This window comes from Cyprinus carpio, chromosome A1 (genome assembly GCF_018340385.1).
Source record: "Cyprinus carpio isolate SPL01 chromosome A1, ASM1834038v1, whole genome shotgun sequence".
Classification (NCBI taxonomy): domain Eukaryota; kingdom Metazoa; phylum Chordata; class Actinopteri; order Cypriniformes; family Cyprinidae; genus Cyprinus; species Cyprinus carpio.
This window is the reverse complement of record NC_056572.1, coordinates 17,505,373-17,524,645: the sequence shown is the minus strand read 5'-3', so window position 1 is coordinate 17,524,645 and position 19,273 is coordinate 17,505,373. Positions and strand designations below refer to the sequence as shown.

General features: G+C 37.8%; 1 protein-coding gene across 1 annotated transcript in view; it reads left to right on the top strand.

Annotated features, from left to right (window-relative positions):
- The first annotated feature begins 15,148 nt into the window (after positions 1–15,148).
- dnajb14 (DnaJ heat shock protein family (Hsp40) member B14) overlaps positions 15,149–19,273 on the top strand; it is an 84,843-nt gene continuing 80,718 nt past the window's right edge. The window contains exon 1 of the mRNA XM_042755010.1: positions 15,149–15,348. Within this exon, the coding sequence (XP_042610944.1) occupies positions 15,213–15,348 (136 nt within the window). The 5' untranslated portion in view covers positions 15,149–15,212. The remainder of the gene's footprint in view (positions 15,349–19,273) is intronic.

Genomic DNA, 19,273 nt, shown 5'->3' with positions numbered 1-19,273 from the left:
GTCCACAAACAGGATTCTCACATAAGTCCCTTTTTTTATCCAGATGTTGCAGGATGAAGTGCAGTCCCATGTTTACTGCATCATCCACTGACCTGTTTGCTCGGTAAACAAACTGCAGGGAGTCCAGTAAGGGTCCAGTGATATCCTTCAGATAAGCCAGAACCAGTTTTTCAAATGACTTCATGACGACAGACGTTAGAGCCACAGGTCTGTAGTTGTTAAATCCTGTTATCTTGGGTTTCTTTGGAACGGGGATGATGGTGGAGCACTTGAAGCAGGAAGGGACTTCACACAACCCCAGAGATCTGTTGAAGATCTGTGAAAAGTTGGGGGCCAGCTGGTCAGCACAGGCTTTCAGACAGGCTGGTGTAACGCCATCTGGACCTGGTGCCTTTCTTCTTTTGTCCTTCCTGAAGACCTGGCACACATCATCCTCACTGATTTGAAGTGCAGGAAGGGGAGAGGGGGATTGCAGGAGGTGTTAACGGTTGTGTAGAGATATGGTCAGAACGGGTGTGGGGGTTTCAAATCAACAATTAAACTCATTCAGGTCTTCAGCAAGTTGTTGATTTGCCTCAGTGCAGGGGGATGGTGGCTTGTAGTTTGTGTTGGCTTTCAGAACTTTCAACACTGAAGCTGAGTCATTGGAAGTAAACTGATCTTCCAACTTTTTAGCATAGGTCCTTTTAGCCACTCTAATCTCCTGGCCTGATTGTACAAGACTCTGTCCCCATTTCTGTAGGCATCCTCTTTTGCCCGACGAAGATGTCTGAGTTTTGCTGTAAACCATGGCTTATCATTGTTGAATGTTAAATAAATCCTGGTAGGAATGCATATATCCTCACAGAAACTAAGACAGGATGTTACAGTCTCTGTGAGTTCGTCCAGATCGGTGGTAGCAGCTTCAAAAACACTCCAATCAGTGAGGTCAAAACAGGCTTTTAAAGCCCACTCTGTTTTGTTGGTCCATCTCTTTACAGTCTTTACTACAGGTTTACCAGATTTAAGTTTTTGCCTGTAGGTTGGTATAAGATGAACCAGGCAGTGATCAGAGAGCCCCAAAGCTGCCCGTGGGACAGAGTGATATGCATCTTTTATTGCTGTGTAACAGTGATCAAGTATATTACTGTCTCAGGTGGGACATGTAACATGCTGTCTGTATTTTGGCAGTTCACGTGAAAGATTAGCTTTATTAAAGTCCCCGAGAATGATTAAACAGAGTCCAGGTGTTGTTGTTCTGTCTCTGTAATCTGATCAACAAGTTTCTGTAAAGCTGAGCTCAAATGCGCTTTCGGAGGAATGTAAACACTCACAAGAACAGAATGGCTTTCAGTTAATGAAGAGCGCTTCTCATGGGCGTCGCTAGGCCATTTTTAGGGGAGCTATAGCCCCCCTAAAATGACCACTCAGCCCCCCTAAAATTTTGAGATTACATAAACTGTACACGAATTTGTGATTGCCCCGGTCCCCTTTAAATTTCATATGAAAACGGCGGCAGACTTCGATCGGCTCCTCCCCGTCTTTTAGCGCGTTCTTCAATCCAGACCTCAGCGGCACAGAGTGAGAAACAGAGGACAAGGTGTGTGTTTATCGATAGATTGTTATAATATAATATGTGCAGTTCTTTGTCATAAATACAGTCTACAAAATATCATGGGGGAGCAATCAGTTCCACATGTATTTCACTGCGCTGACCCCCTCATCACACCACAGTTGTTTCCCCCAGAGAAAAATAAAGCACATATAAAACACATGCTTTATAAAACGTTGTTGCCATTTTCATTTGAATATATATTTATATATATATATATATATATATATATATATATATATATATATATATATATATATATATATATATATTTATATATATATATACCCTCATTGGGGGCTGAGCCCCCCTAAAATGAAATACCTGGAATCGCCCCTGGCGCTTCTAGATCAGGACAGCACATCTTCTTTAACACAGTTACATCTGTACAACACCTTTCATTGATGTAAAAGCATGTCCCACACCAAACCACACAATCGCACATCTGTCTTAACTCCCACAAAGTATAATGCAGCAGAACAATATATTTAAATAAAAATCTTTGTGTAAAAAATGCCAGGCATTGTGGCTTGATGTCTTTTATTGATGTAAAATTTTTTCATGACCAAAATAACTTTCACAAAGAGTTAATTCAGTTGTCAGAGAGATGTTACAGCACATTACACGAAAACAACAATAAAAACACAACTTTTAAATATTTATTATAGTTATACATATGTTTCACCCGGGAATCGAACCTAGAGAGACAGGCTCTAACAACATGCCAATCGTGCACACTTACCACTTCCCCAACCCACATGGTGGACTGATGAGAACAACATATACGTTATAATTCGCTTATTCGCATATTCATTGTCAACGCCGTTTCAGAGCGATACTAAAAATAACCACTAGGTGTCACCATAGAGACGGGTGTCTAATTGTTTCGAAGCCTTATGTTACGGCTCATGAACCTACTGCCTGTCCTGTCACGGCCAAGTGGTCTGTCCATGTCTCTGCTCCACCATGGCTTCCTACTAGCCACCCTGCTCTGCCTGCTCCACTATGGCTCCCCGCTAGGCCTGCTCCGCCATGGTTCCATATTGCTCTGGATCTGCTCCACGGCCCAGGTCCCCCTCTGTTCCATTGTCTGTCACTGCTCCACGGCCCAGGTCCCCCTCTGCTTCATTGTCTGTCACTGCTCCACGGCCCAGGTCCCCCTCTGTTCCATTGTCTGTCTCTGCTCCACAATCTGAACCTGCATCTGATTCACAAGCCTGGCCCTCCATCCATCCCCCTGTTCCACCTTTACTCCACCACCCTCCTGAACTTTTTGGGTTTTGTTGTTTGGGTGTCTGGAGCCGCCTTAGAGGGGGGAAATGTAATGTGGGTTTTGTTTCATGTTTTGGGTTTTGTCATGTTCATGTTCATGTCTTTTATTTTGTTATTGTTTGATTGCTGTTTGTGTCATGCTTCCCTTGCCCTCTTGTCTTCATGCTATTGGTTCCTCTTGTTCATTGTGTCATGTTCTGATTGGTTGTCTTAGTCATATGTCTTGTTCCCCATTGGTTAGTTCTTGTCATGTGACCTGTATTGTTTGTTATAAGTAGTCATGTTTTTGCCATTGTGCCTTGTCGTGTATTAATGTTGTAACCTGTTGTCGGTGAGTCTAGTCTGTTCATGCCACGTCAAGTCTGTTCATGTCAAGTCTGTTTCATGCCTAGTCAAGTCTGTTTGTGCCTTGTCAAGTCAAGTCTGTGTATCTTGTTTGGATTATGTTTGGATGTCTGGATCACCTGTAAATAAACTGCTCTTGGTTTCTCACTATGCTCGCCTTCAGTGGACTCTTTACAAAACGCTGAATTTCGAATAAAAATGCCTTAATTTGCAAAAAAGTTATCCACTGAACGCAAGCAGCATACGCTCTTCTGTTTCAGCTGCGACACAAGGATACATTTTCTATGTGTAATTACACTTTTATTTGAACGAAAACAGCACATCTGTGCAGCGTGGCTCCAAAATGGCACTACAGTGATGCGGAGAGACACAGGGGAGATGAATTGTTGAATAAAGTCGTTATTTTTTATTTCTTTCCGTACAAAAAGTATTCTCATCGATTCATAATGTTACGGTTGAACCACTGTTCTGAACCACTATTCTGACGATGTCTTTCATATTTTTCTGGACCTTGACAGTGTATTTTACTTGGCAGTTAATGGGACAGTCACAAGCCTCCTGGTTTTCATCCAAAATATCTTAAATTGTGTTCTGAAGACGAACAAAACTTTTACGAGTTTGGAACAACATTAGTAAGTGTAAGTGATTAATGACAAAATTTTAATTTTGGGGTGGAGGATCCCTTTAAGCCAGAACTTGATTGCTCTAAGTAAAACACACCACCTCATTACCATATGGGCAAAGAAATGTATAAATAAATAAATGTTAAAATATATAAATGTAGAAATATATAAATGTGTAAATAAATAAATAAATGTTGTTTACATAAATAACTGTATAAATAAAAGAAAAAATACAATTGTACATAAATGAGGAAATAAAAGTAAAAATACTATTTATTTATTTTTATTTTTATTTACATTTCTCTGTAGATTTATTTGTGCATTTACATCTGTTATTTTATATTTCTTTGTATATTTATTCATGTGTTTTTGTTATTTTGACAGTTTTGGCACTCCATATACTGTAGCCTATTATATTAGACAGGCACAACTTCACAACATGCATACAAAATATTTAATAAAAAGTTTGAATAAAGTGCAAAGAAGCCAGTTGTCCAAGGTCGGGCAGCACTTTTGGCCACTAATATATTACAAAATCACATCATAGTCTTCTGAGGCAGTTGACCTCATTTATGCATTCTGGGGTTATTTATGCATTCAGGCCTACATTCAACATTTTAAGGTGAATATTGATTATTTTTATAATTAATAATGACAAATCATTTACATTATTTGTTAGTGTATTTATACTTTTTTTTTTTTTAAATCACACTGCAGGCAGCAGGACTGAATGTAACTGTTAAATAACTATTTAACTCTTTCTCTGCCAGCATTTTTAAAAAAAGTTGCCAGTAGGGATGTTCATTTTGACCGTTTAACCGTTAAGAATTTTGACTATTTAATCGGTTGTTAAAATTTGAATGTTTTTTTTTTATTTTGTTTAATTTTTAATGACATGTAAAAAGGTTTGCTGCATGGTTAAAATATGCTACGCGTATAAAAAAAAAATTTACAGAAAAAAAAGAAGTCGCATATAATAAGTCGCATTTTATTATTTGATTCAGAAATAGCCTAGGCCTAATGCCAACGCGAAATGATAACAAACATGATAATAAACTGTAAACATAGCTAGGCTATTTTAGTTCCCCTCACTCCACAACAAATCCTTTTAATTAACAGTATTTCGAAAAGAACAAGAATTAAAAATAGGCCTTTCATAAGTTATAGCAATATAAACGTTGCTGTCGTATGCCTCTAGTTTGAGCTCCGTCACGTTATTTCTCTATCGTCTATTTTTTATTGTTGAAATCTATTTTATACACCATCATTTTCGTTTCTATAACTTGTGAATATATCCTCTATCGTATTCTACAACAAAAACAATCAGAGCGCCTTGTTATCACTAGTTTTATTTTGATTTCCCGAGTCCGCTAGTAGCTTATAGCCCATTAGCCTCACCAGCGTGGTTGTCGCTAAACCCGCGTGCATCGCTAATACTCTATTCACACACATTACAATTGCTTTTACTCACTGTAACTTGCTTAAATGGCTAATGTTTGTCTACCTTTGAGTGCAGGTGACGACACGTTCAAGATGCATTCGGTGCAGCTAGAGCTGGAGGCCGTGGAGAAGCAGATTCGGGTCCTGGAGCAGAGGCAGGCCCAGCTGAGAGAGCGGAGAGCCGCGCTGGAAACCTCCCGGGCTGACGCTCACAAGTCCAGGGTAAGTATACAGCGCGCTGCTAACAGTCCCACCACCTCCACCCCGTGTGTTTTCTCTGCACAGGCCCGGTGCACCCAGGACGCGATCTGCCCAGATGTCCTTCACTCCGGCGCCGGGACACCACCACGGACCCTGGGTGCATCCGCAGCGGAGGACGCGAGCCAGGCCCCGGGCGACGACTTCTCCCCCTCCGGTCTTCGAGATCTCCACACGGAACCACTTCTCTCCCCTCCGCGAGACGGAACACGATGCTGTGATCGTCGGAGACTCCATCGTCCGACACGTCCGTGCTACGTTAGCCGAAGGTAAAGTGCACACTCACTGTCTACCTGGTGCTCGTGTTCTCAATGTTTCTGCGCAGATACCCGAGATCCTGAAGGCCGACGAGAGCCCCAGAGCGGTCGTGCTTCACGCCGGGGTTAATGACACCACGCAGCGGCAGACTTCAGAGGGACTTCAGGAGCCTGATCGAGACGGTTCGCAGCACGACGCCCGCGGCGACGATCATCGTGTCAGGACCACTGCCCACGTATCGACGAGGACACGAAAGGTTCAGTAGACTTTTTGCTCTAAATGAATGGTTATTGTCATGGTGTAAAGAACAGAAACTGCTCTTTGTTAATAATTGGAATCTTTTCTGGGAGCGACCTAGGCTTTTTTCGCGCTGATGGCCTGCACACCCCCAGCAGAGTCGGAGCGGAGCTGCTCTCGGACAACATCTCCAGGACTCTACGCTCCATTTGACTAGTAAAGCCAATTTTCAAATAACTGCTATGATGGCTTTTGTTCTACCCGCTTAAATGTAAGAAGTACTTGCGTTGTCCAATCTATTAAGACTGTGTCTGTTCCCCGAATAGTGAGGTCAAAATATAAATTTAATGTAGGATCTAGAAAAAATATTATTGTGATTAAACCAGAAAAACATAAAATAAATGAACAAAAACAATTTTTAAAGTTTGGGCTCATAAACATTAGATCACTCACACCCAAAGCAGTTATTGTGATTGGAGCTGTGTGTGATATTAGTTTTGTTGTGATGTGATTGACTGAAACCTGGCTTAAACCAAATGATTATTTTGGTCTAAATGAGTCTACTCCACCAAACTACTGTTATAAACAAGAGCCCCGTCAGACTGGTCGTGGGGGAGGTGTTGCAACAATATATAGTGATATTCTCAGTGTTACCCAGAAAACAGGATACAGGTTTAAATCATTTGAAATACTTATGCTTAATGTTACACTGTCAGATATGCAAAAGAAATCTATCGTATCTCTTTTCTCTGGCTACTGTGTATAGACCACCAGGGCCATATACAGAATTTCTAAAAGATATTTGGAGAATTCCTCTCAGACCTGTTGGTTACCGCTGATAAAGTGCTAATTTTCGGAGATTTTAACATTCATATTGATAATACAAATGATGCATTAGGACTTGCGTTTTACAAACTTATTAAACTGTTTTGGAGTAAAGCAAAATGTCACCGGGCCCACTCATCGTTTTAATCGTACGCTAGATTTAATTATATCGCATGGAATCGATTCTACTGACATAGATATCGTACCTCAAAGTGATGATGTTACTGACCATTTCCTTGTATCGTGCATTTTGCGTATTGATGATAATAACTATATAGCTTCGCGTTATCGTCCGGGCAGAACTATTGTTCCAGCCACCAAAGACAGATTCGCAAATTACCTGCCTGATTTATCTCAACTGCTCTGTGTACCCATAAATACGCATGAACTAGTTTGTGACTGGCAACATGGGCACTATCTTCTCTAATACATTAGAAGCTGTTGCCCCCATCAAATTGAAAAAGGTTAGAGAAAAACGTACTGTGCCATGGTATAACAGGAATACCCACTCTCTCAAGAAAGAAACTCGAAGTCTTGAGCGCAAATGGAGAAAAACTAACTTGGAAGTTTTTAGAATTGCTTGGAAAAAACAGTATGTCTAGCTATAGACAGGCTCTAAAAACTGCCAGGGCCGAGCATATCCACAAACTCATAGAAAACAACCAAAACAATCCAAAGGTTTTTATTTAGCACAGTGGCTAGATTAACAAATAACCAGACGCCACCCGATCTAAATATTCCCTCACAGTTAAATAGTAATGACTTTTATGAATTTCTTCACTGATAAAATAGATAACATCAGAAATACAATAACAAATGTAGATTCTACAGCATCTAATATTTTAGTTTTATCCATCGCACCCAAAGATAAATCTTCAGTGCTTTACAACTAGAGGACAGGAAGAGCTAAATAAACTTATCACTGCATCCAAACCAACAACATGTTTATTAGATCCTGTACCCACTAAATTACTGAAAGAGTTGTTACCTGTAGCAGAAAATAACGCTTCTCAATATTATTAACTCGTCGTTTAACTTTAGGTCACGTCCCAAAACCATTCAAGCTGGCGGTTATTAAGCCTCTTATTAAGAAACCACAACTAGATCCTAGTGAACTGGCAAATTACAGACCCATTTCAAATCTTCCCTTTATGTCTAAAATTTTAGAAAAAGTTGTGTCTGCTCAATTGTGCTCCTACTTGCAAAAGAAATATCTCTATGAAGAATTTGTCAGGTTTCCGGCCCCATAATAGCACAGAAACTGCACTTGTTAAAATTATAAATGACTTGCTTCTTGCGTCAGACCAAGGCTGTATCTCATTGCTAGTTTTACTTGATCTTAGTGCTGCGTTCGACACCATAGATCATGACATACTCATAGATCGATTACAAAACTATACAGGTATCCAAGGGCAGGTTTTAAGATGGTTTAGATCCTACCTGTCCGATCGCTACCACTTTGTTTATCTAAATGGGGAGTCATCTCATTTATCACCAGTAAAATATGGAGTGCCACAAGGATCTGTCCCTAGGTCCTCTGCTATTTTCAATATACATGTTGCCCCTTGGTAATATCATTAGAAAATACGGGATTAGTTTCCACTGTTATGCTGATGATACTCAACTATATATCTCAACAAGACCAGGTGAAACTTTTAAAACTATCTAAGCTAACAGAGTGTGTTAAAAATGTAAAAGATTGGATGACCAATAATTTTCTCCTATTAAATTCAGAAAAGACAGAGATATTACTTATTGGACCGGAAAACATCACACAGAATCTCGTAGACTACAATTTGCAATTAGACGGATGTACTGTTACTTCCTCTACTGTCAAAAATCTGGGTGTTATATTAGACAGTAACTTGTCTTTTGAAAATCATATTTCCCATGTTACAAAAACAGCATTCTTCCATCTTAGAAACATTGCCAAGCTACGAAACATGTTACCTGTTCCTGATGCAGAAAAGCTAGTTCATGCATTCATGACCTCTAGACTGGACTACTGTAATGCAGTTCTAGGTGGTTGTCCTGCATCTTCAATAAAACAAGCTACAGGTAGTCCAAAATGCAGCGGCTAGAGTCCTTACCAGGTCAAGAAAATATGATCATATTACCCCAATTTTACCAGTCTATGCACTGGCTACCTATTAATTTCCGTATCAGTTACAAAATATTATTACTTACTTATAAGGCCCTTAATGGCTTAGCTCCTGCGTACCTAACTAGTCTTCTACCATGCTACAACCCATCACGCTCCCTAAGGTCACAAAACGCTGGACTTTTGATAGTACCTAGGATAGCAAAGTCCACTAAAGGAGGTAGAGCTTTTTCGCATTTGGCTCCCAAACTCTGGAATAGCCTTCCCGATAATGTTCGGGGTTCAGACACACTTCCTCTGTTTAAATCAAGATTAGAAACACACCTCTTTGGCCAAGCATTCAAATAATGCATCTCATAATTTTGGACTGCAGTTATATCTGATCAAATGCGCATTATTATTCTTTAAACTTGGGTTAAACTAATTAATTTTACTTGGCTGGAACAGCAGCTACGCTAATTATGTCTCTATTTGTTTCTCTGTAACTAGGATTTACACAAGCTCCAGTCCGTGGATCCAGAACACCTGAGAAGAGATGATGCCAACCCCTCAGAGGACCTCAGATGATGCTAACCCAGAGACAACATACAGAACTACCACATTTTGCTATAAGTTTGATTGCATAATTGCTGTTAACAGTGTTAATCGTCTGTTTGTTTACGTCTTTATTGATTTTTCTGAACATTTCTGCCGTATACACATAAACTGACAGTCACCACTGATAAGCTACTACTAAATATTGTAGAAACTTAATTTTCTGTAAAGTTGCTTTGCAATGATCTGTATCGTAAAAAGCGCTATACAAATAAACTTGAATTGAATTGAATTGAATAAACGACTAGCAAAAACAAATTAATTTAAGATAAAACGAAACTGAAACCAGCGTTGGTCCTCTCATTCGACACAAAATCTAATGTTTCCGTATTCGCGATATTTGAAAGCCAAATTATTATTTATTATGTAGCCTACATTCACAATGTACATTGTGTACATTCACAATAAAAAACAAATCTTTGTGCGGAAAATAAGCCTAAAGAAAAATAGGATGCCGCTTTCTGCCGTCTTGTTCCCTTCTGCGCAGAACAAAAATGAACCGAAACTGCTTTTTTTATTAATTTTATTAATTTATTAAGTAAAAATATATTTCTCGTATAGGCCTATTTACTCATCATATATATATATATATATATATATATATATATATATATATATATATCCAGTCTTCTATTATGTTTGTTTTATGTCAAATAATATAATTTAAATAGTCCCATTAAATATGCATGTTATAAAATGTGAAAATGTATTAAACTTTCATATATTTTAGATTCATTGCACACCCACTGAAATATTTCAGGTCTTTTAATGTTTGAATACTGATGATTTTGGCATACAGCTCATGAAAACCCAAAATTCCTATTTCAAAAAATTAGCATATTTCATCCGACCAATAAAAGGAAAGTGTTTTTAATACAAAAAAAGTCAACCTTCAAATAATTTTGTTCAGTTATGCACTCAATACTTGGTTGGGAATCCTTTTTGCAGAAATGACTGCTTCAATGCGGCGTGGCATGGAGGCAATCAGCCTGTGGCACTGCTGAGGTGTTATGGAGGCCCAGGATGCTTCGATAGCGGCCTTAAGCTCATCCAGAGTGTTGGGTCTTGCGTCTCTCAACTTTCTCTTCACAATATCCCACAGATTCTCTATGGGGTTCAGGTCAGGAGAGTTGGCAGGCCAATTGAGCACAGTAATACCATGGTCAGTAAACCATTTACCAGTGGTTTTGGCACTGTGAGCAGGTGCCAGGTCGTGCTTAAAAAACGAAATCTTCATCTCCATAAAGCTTTTCAGCAGATGGAAGCATGAAGTGCTCCAAAATCTCCTGATAGCTAGCTGCATTGACCCTGCCCTTGATAAAACACAGTGGACCAACCACCAGCAGCTGACATGGCACCACAGACCATCACTGACTGTGGGTACTTGACATGGACTTCAGGCATTTTGGCATTTCCTTCTCCCCAGTCTTCCTCCAGACTCTGGCACCTTGATTTCCGAATGACATGCAAAATTTGCTTTCATCCGAAAAAAGTACTTTGGACCACTGAGCAACAGTCCAGTGCTGCTTCTCTGTAGCCCAGGTCAGGCGCTTCTGGCGCTGTTTCTGGTTCAAAAGCACACGCCTGTGCACGGTGGCTCTGGATGTTTCTACTCCAGACTCAGTCCACTGCTTCCGCAGGTCCCCCAAGGTCTGGAATCGGTCCTTCTCCACAATCTTCCTCAGGGTCCGGTCACCTCTTCTCGTTGTGCAGCGTTTTTTGCCACACTTTTTCCTTCACACAGACTTCCCAATGAGGGTGCCTTGATACAGCACTCTGGGAACAGCCTATTCGTTCAGAAATTTCTTTCTGTGTCTTACCCTCTCTCTTGAGGGTGTCAATGATGGCCTTCTGGACAGCAGTCAGGTCGGCAGTCTTACCCATGATTGCGGTTTTTGAGTAATGAACCAAGCTGGGAGTTTTTAAAAGCCACAGGAATCTTTTGCAGGTGTTTTAGAGTTAATTAGTTGATTCAGATGATTAGGTTAATAGCTCGTTTAGAGAACCTTTTCATGATATGCTAATTTTTTGAGATAGGGAATTTTGGGTTTTTCATGAGCTGTATGCCAAAATCATCAGTATTAAAACAATAAAAGACCTGAAATATTTCAGTTGGTGTGCAATGAATCTAAAATATATGAAAGTTGAATTTTTATCATTACATTATGGAAAATAATGAACTTTTATCACAATATGCTAATTTTTTGAGAAGGACCTGTATAAACATAATAAAGCTAGGCTATATATATATAGCCTAGCTTTATTATGTTTTTCTCCACTCGTAGAAGCGCTACAGGTGCGTGATGTGATACATGTGAATCCTCATGTTCTGTTGTTTGCTGCTTTTTGCGCTTTTAAAAATTAATCCCAGGGAAACAAATGTTAGCAATTTTAACGGGTCACAGACACTGATCCTTTCTAATTTAATTGAATTCTAATTTAAAATAATCTTTGGGTTAATAGTTAATAATCGGTTAACGAGTGTCGGCTGTCAGTAAGGAAAAATAACCGAAATGAACATCAGCCACCGCCAGCGATTTTGATGATTTTCACTCAAATTTGATGGCCTACAGTATATTTTGCTGTATGAATATTTGAATATGCAATACACCAAAATAAAGATCAAAGCCTCTACTTGTTAAAAAAAAAAATAAAAAAATCTGTTTTATTCTAGCTTAAAGCATTCTTTTTTATCAACACCTGAATATAGGTTTCATAAAAGTGTATAATTTTGAGCAAAAAGGTGAGAAAATAAAATTTTTATCAAAAACTACATCTGGATAATATTCAGTAGCCTACGATTATCAAAGCATAAATCCAGTAAATCGCATCCATCAGCACCTCCAAAGCTTGCACAGCCATAAACTACTTCCTGGATCATCATTGTAATCCATAATTATGCAGTTTTCATTTACATGCTGTCTGTTGCTGAAGATAGCATTATTTATATGCATCTGTTTACATAAGAGATCGCTAGTTTTTTCCGTCCTGTTCACATATGTTTTTTTTCGGGAGGTTTTGTACTCGTTTAGAAGATTTGTAATAGCGCCCCCGAGTGTAAAAACAGTGAAAACACGAAAAGCCGTAAAAAACTCGTCAATGGTGGGGAAGCGTTGTCTTCGAAAATGACGAGATAACTCATCAATGGCTGGGAAAGAGTTAAAAAATGACATATCATTACTGCTTAGCTAAAAAATGGAACTTTGAAAATTCAGCTGTTAAAAGCATGAAATAAGATACCACGAATCAGTGAATTTGACTTTAATGTGGGTGTATTATCAGTAAAGTAATCATTAACCATTTGTAATCATTCAAAAAATATCAGCCATTGATATTAAAGGGTTTGTTCACCCAAAAAATGAAAATTCTGTCATTAATTACTCACCCTCATGTAGTTTCAAACCCGTAAGACCTTCGTTCATCTTCGGAACACAAATTAAGATATTTTTGATGGAATCTGAGAGCTGTCTGACCCTGCATAGACAGCAATGCAACTGAAATGTTCCCAAGTCCAGAAATGTAGCAACGAGAAATACTTTTTGTGTGCAAAAAAAAAAAAAAAAAAAAAAAAAAAATTTATTCAACAATTTGTCTCCTCACCCTAGTGCCATTTTGGAGAATATCCGCTGGACGTATGCTGTTCTGTGTCAGCTGCGTCATGCCAGAACTGTTTCCTGTTGTTGTGATTTGATCTGAACGGAAACAGCGTAACGGCGTGTCGGATGTGAGTGTGCTGTTTTGTTCCAGAGGATATTCTCCAAAATGCCACCAGGGTGATGCGTAGGAGACAAATTGTTGAATAAATTCATTATTTTTTTTTATTTTTATTTTTTTTGCGCACAAAAAGTATTCTTGCTTCGTATAATTGCGGCTGAACCACTGATGTCACATGGATTATTTTACAGATCTCCTTGCCATGTTTCTGGAACATTTCAGTTGCATTGCTGTCTATGCAGGGTCACTCAGACAGCTCTTAGATTCCAACAAAAATATCTTAATTTGTGTTCCGAAGATGAACGAAGGTCTTACGGGTTTGAAATGACTTGAGGATGAGTAATTAATTAACAGAATTTCCATTTTGGGGGTGAACTAACCCTTTAATGTGATTCAGAGATGAAGGCCATAATACTAATATTGTCCACACGAGTGAAAACAATCATGGCCACCATACTGAAGGGTCGTTCCATACCGAAGTGCTCAAAACTAGCCACTTCAAAGGGCCCTTCGGAATGAAGGGTTTTGAAGGGTACAACTGATGGACACTTCGGCTCATGATCCTTTGCGCAGATTCTTTGCATGATGACGGTGCTTCTGTGTGGGCATGTGATGATGACGCAGAAGGGCACTTCAAGAAACAGTTGTTTGGTCCCCTACACCCTTTACCCCTTTGAAGCTCTCACTACTTAGGGTAAACCCTTTGAAGGGAGTAGGGCATAGGGATGAGCCCTTCTGAATGGAACACAGGGGATGACCACAAGGATTTAGGGTGCGATTTGGGACAGGGCCATTGACACCCATTTGTCCGGCGCCCCAAAACAAACACAAAACAAACAAAATAGAGTTTTTATTTATTTTTTAATAGGTGCTAACATGACTACCAGTCAAATAGTATGACTAAATAATGAAATTTCGTGATTATTTTACAATACTTATTTTTAACATGTTGAAGTAGGCTTCTTCCATGGCTAACTTGAAGGTCCCAGTGCCCCCTATTGACCGGCCGTCACTGTAGAATATAAAATATAGAATAGCCTACACATATATAGGGGGATGTCCATATGAAATGAAATGGTATTATAAATCCTTTTTTCTCTAAATCTTTACACTTATATAAACTATTGAGTGTGATATTAATAAATAAAATGCAACTTTTAAAAAAATATCATTTTGACTTGTACTCTTAGTATTATAATATTGTAACACCCCCCCCCACCCCAGATGTTGGTTATGATGTTATTATTAATAATTTTTATAATTATTGTTAAGGTGGAGCAACAATGTTTACCTTATACTTAAAACATTATAAGCCAAATAATTATTTTTTATTTACTTCTAGGGAAGCGAAAGTGTTGGTCTGAATCGTCAAATTGGTGTTAGTCAGCTGGAAAAATGATGGAAATTATGAAAAAGGGGCAGAGTAGTTGGGATAGAGAGGAGAAAGGAAGACATTTATACAGAATACAACAGAAGGCTGGGACAGGTAAGATCACTGAAAGGAATCAAAGGGAAGAAATTCACTTGGTTAAGGATTGGACATTGTGGGTTAAATAAGTGCTTACATAGCTTAGGTAAGCATATATCAGGAAGATGTTAATTTTGTGACAGTATTGAATCTGTTGAACATGTGGTACTTGAATGGCAAAAATATGAGAGAGAAAGGATTTGGGGGTGCAAGGGAATTCACGTAAGGAATTAACTTATGGGAAAAACTTCAAATGATATAAGTAGCCTATTCATTTATTTAGCTTCCTGAAGGACAGTGGTATAGCAAATAGGATACAGAATACAGTTTTGGAAATCGTTATTTTTAATTAAAGGGGAGGGGGAGAAGAGTTGAAAGTCTCCCCAGCTCCGGTTCACGCTCCAGTACAGTAGGTGGCGTTAATGCACCATTGAAGTTGGACGCCAGCCGCCGTTAAACATCAAGGAAGAAGAAGAAGAAGGTAAAATGATGGAAGGAAACCGGGACGAAGCTGAAAAATGTTTGAATATCGCTATCAAAGCCTTCGAGGATGGCAATAAAGACAAGGCTTTGAAATTCCTCAACAAAGCAGAAAAGCTCTATCCAACCGATAAAGCAAAAGGTAAATTATACATTTCTTATTCCCAAATGGCACACAGGCTAGTCTAACACAGAAGCTAGCTGAAGATCTGTTTATCTGTTTTAAAGGTTATTTTAAAAAAGCAGGAAAAATACTTATAAGCTATTACTACACAACACACAGAGAATATAAACACATACATTATAAGATTCGCAATTATCGCACAAATATACTTAAATAAACAGACATAGGCTAGCAGAAGGTATGAACAAATACGTATTTCTTCAAAGTGTTATTCTACAATAACAGGTAAAATTACTAAATACATATATTTGATGCTATTGTGTTTAATGATCATAAGGGACACAGACAGGTATACTGTGTTGATCTGGTGTGCGTTTTTCATATGCATATTTAGCCGGTGCTATAAAGTTGGTTTTATGCTGGACATTCGTTAAACATTCGCCGAGTAAATTAAGGGTATGTCTTAAAAGGGCATAAAAATAATAAACAAGACAGACATTCCAAGATTCAAAAACATGCAAAGTATCATACAAATAAAATGTAAAGATATGAATTAAGTGGAAAACCATTAATACACAATTTTAAGACGTGAATGGGATATTCACTTTGAATTGTTCAAGATTCAAGATTTTTTTTTATCCGTCACATACACGATTATATAGAGAATATATAACCAGCAGTGAAATGTGAGTCAGGTCCGCTCCATGGACAGTGCAATTATGAAAGAATACAACACAGAGGAAAATATACATGAATATAAGTATGAAAAAATGAAATAAAAGTAAACAAAAATATAAGAATAAAATACAATAAAAGTATACTGTAGAATTCAATATAGAAAAAACATATCTTACAAATATGAAAAACCAACACCCATACAGGGATATCTTTTACTTTCATCAGTGGTGGACGAAGTACACAAATCAAGTACTTGAGTAAAAGTACAGATACGTATAATAAAATGTTACTCCAGTAAAAGTACTCTATTTTTTATGTACTTAAGTAAAAAAGTACTGATAGATATATTTATTTTGCAATTTTGTATAGGCTGCTTCATTTAATTTTATATTAGCACATTTTTTTTTTTTATAATCCTACTGTTCAAAATACCTGGAATTTTCCCAAAATAACCACTACATGGAGTCAAGATACATTTTTGTTGTTGATATGGACTACGCTGACGAGAGTGATGTAGTAATGTTCACTATGAAGCTTACACTGTGATGTACCTGAAAGAAAACAGATTTGTGACCCTGGACCACAAAACCAGTCATAAGGGTAAATTTTTCGAAATTGAGATTTATGAATCTTCCGAAAGCTGAATAAATAAGCTGTTAGGAAAGGATGATATTTGGCTGATATACAACTATTTGAAAATCTGGAATCTAAGGGTGCAAAAAAATCAAAACATTGAGAAAATCACCTTTAAATTTGTCTAAATTAAGTTCTTAGCAATGCATATTACTAATCGAAATTAGTAATTTTTTTCTTCTCAAAGCTTGTCTGTGGTCTAAACACCCCTGGTCAAATACTCCCAGAGGACATTACTTCCCACTTTGATAATTACTGTATTTACCATGTTCTGAACATCACAGCCTTTCTTTCCCCCCAGATATAATCTATCTAGGTGGTTAAATAAAAATATTTGGACTTTATTTTAAAAAATTACTAAACTTAGCACCAGCAAGCTTGTTAGCATCAGCTACCAATATTTACTTATTTTCAGTATGGTTATGAATAAAAATTCATATCCGTCTACTTGGGTGGTTAATTCAAACAATATAAACGTTTATACTGTTGATAAACAATATAAAAACAGACGTCACATAGGGATAAATGCGTAACATTTTTATAGAACTGTTAATGTTATGGCAGCGGGAATTTGAACGTGCATTAGTTTTTTTATTTCATCTGTGTTATTTTAATGTTTTATTTTTTTGACCTCAGAAGCACAGATGCTGATGTGTTTGCATTCAAGCATTTCAGTGGGCTTAAATAGATTACCCTTTACAGCAGATTTAGTTCACAAACAAATGACAGTTTTGACCTAAATATGATTTTCAGTTACAATAATTAATCCTAAAATTCGACATTAGTAACTTACTTTAAACAGCATCAGTCGCGCGCGCTCACAAAATCTCCTGGTTCTTATTTGTGAATTCAGTTCACTGGAGACTCGCACTAAACGGTTCATTTGAATCAGTGAGTTGTCGACTCGAGAACAGCTGCAGTCGGATCATTCTAATTCGTGAATGAATCGTTTTAAATGGTTCATTGAAAAGAATCAGTTCGTTCTTGAATCAGACGCCGCTTCTGCGTGTCAGATCACGTGATATATTATAAGGAGTAACGATATGTTTTATGAAATGTAGTGAAGTAAAAAGTACGATCTTATGCTTTGGAATGTAGTAAAGTAAAAGTTACTTAAAATAAAACTACTCCAGTTAAGTACAGATACTTGAAAAATGTACTTAAGTACAGTAACGAAGTAAAGCTACTCCGTTACTGTCCACCACTGACTTTCATAACTTGACTTATAGGGGCATTCTAACTGCATTCTAGTAGGCATCATCATGCCATGAACAGGGCTGTGATGGTGGCAGATTTTTACCTTTTAGATGTCGGTCGCGTCTGCGCAGTGAGACACAGGAAACAGAAATACTACAAAATAATAATAATAATGTGACTAAACGAGATGAAATAACATTAAAACATTTCGTTTTGTCTCGTTTTGGTCAACGAAAATGAAGAGACATTTTAGCATAGTTTTTATTTTGTAAACCACATTTAGTCTCGTTTTTATTCGTCAACAATATTGCATTATACATTTAATTATAGTCATCGTCACATGACCAGCATTTACGTTGCATCTAGTCTCGTTTTCGTCACATGATAAAGGTTCGTTGATGAGGATATTTAGTCATAATTTTCGTTGACGAAAGCAACACTAGTCTCAAGCCTTCCGGTTTTCATCCAAAATATCTTAAATTGTGTTCCAAAGACGAACAAAGCCTTTACGGGTTTGGAACGACATGGGGGTTAGTGATTAATGACAAAATTTTCATTTTGCGGTGGAGTAACCCTTTAAGGAGAACAAATATGTGACTTTGGATCATTCCACTGGCTTCTTCCCATGCAGGATTTGTTCAGCTTGTGAAAATGCAATTAAAACGGATTCTTTCACTAGCACCACCACTCAGAAAACATTACAAAATTAGAGAGACCATTACTTGTTTATCATCTTTTGTCATTTATCTTATTTCATTCCCATGTGGTCTACAATCTGTTGGCAAGACTAAACACCAATTAAAGACCCCCATCAATGAGCAAAGGAGCTCTATCAGAAGGATGGAAATTCATTCTTCTGTGGCCAAACATTTTGCGGATGCTGACCAAAAACTGATACGAGATCTATAGGTATTCAATGATTGACCAGTTTAAGAAGAGGTGGTGATTCTAACAAAAGACTGTTACAATGTGAAGCTAAGTGGATCTATTATATGGACTGTGTATATCTGAAGGGATTAAATGAAGAACTTCAATTGTCTTGTCCAATTTGATGTAGATTATCCATTGCTTTACATGTACACACATTGTATTTATTTATTTATTTATTTATTTATCCTTTCTCATTAATTTCATATTTATTATATTTTTTATTATTTTTATATTTTTTCTTTCTTTTTTTGGATCAGTGTTTTGATTGATCATGTGATCTCTTTAATTATCATGTGATTCCTTAAATCAAGATGGCTCCTAGTTCTAACAGTAGGTGCGTTCGACTTGAAGCACGGCTACAGATGGCGATCAACGAGAGTAGCCGCTTGCAGTCGGGGGTGGAGTTGAAAACAGACACGTCAAGCCGGACACTTTCGGCTCCCGTTAGTGACACTCATGTGGTGTTTGCATACTTTATCACAGATGAAGTGAATTAAATGCAATA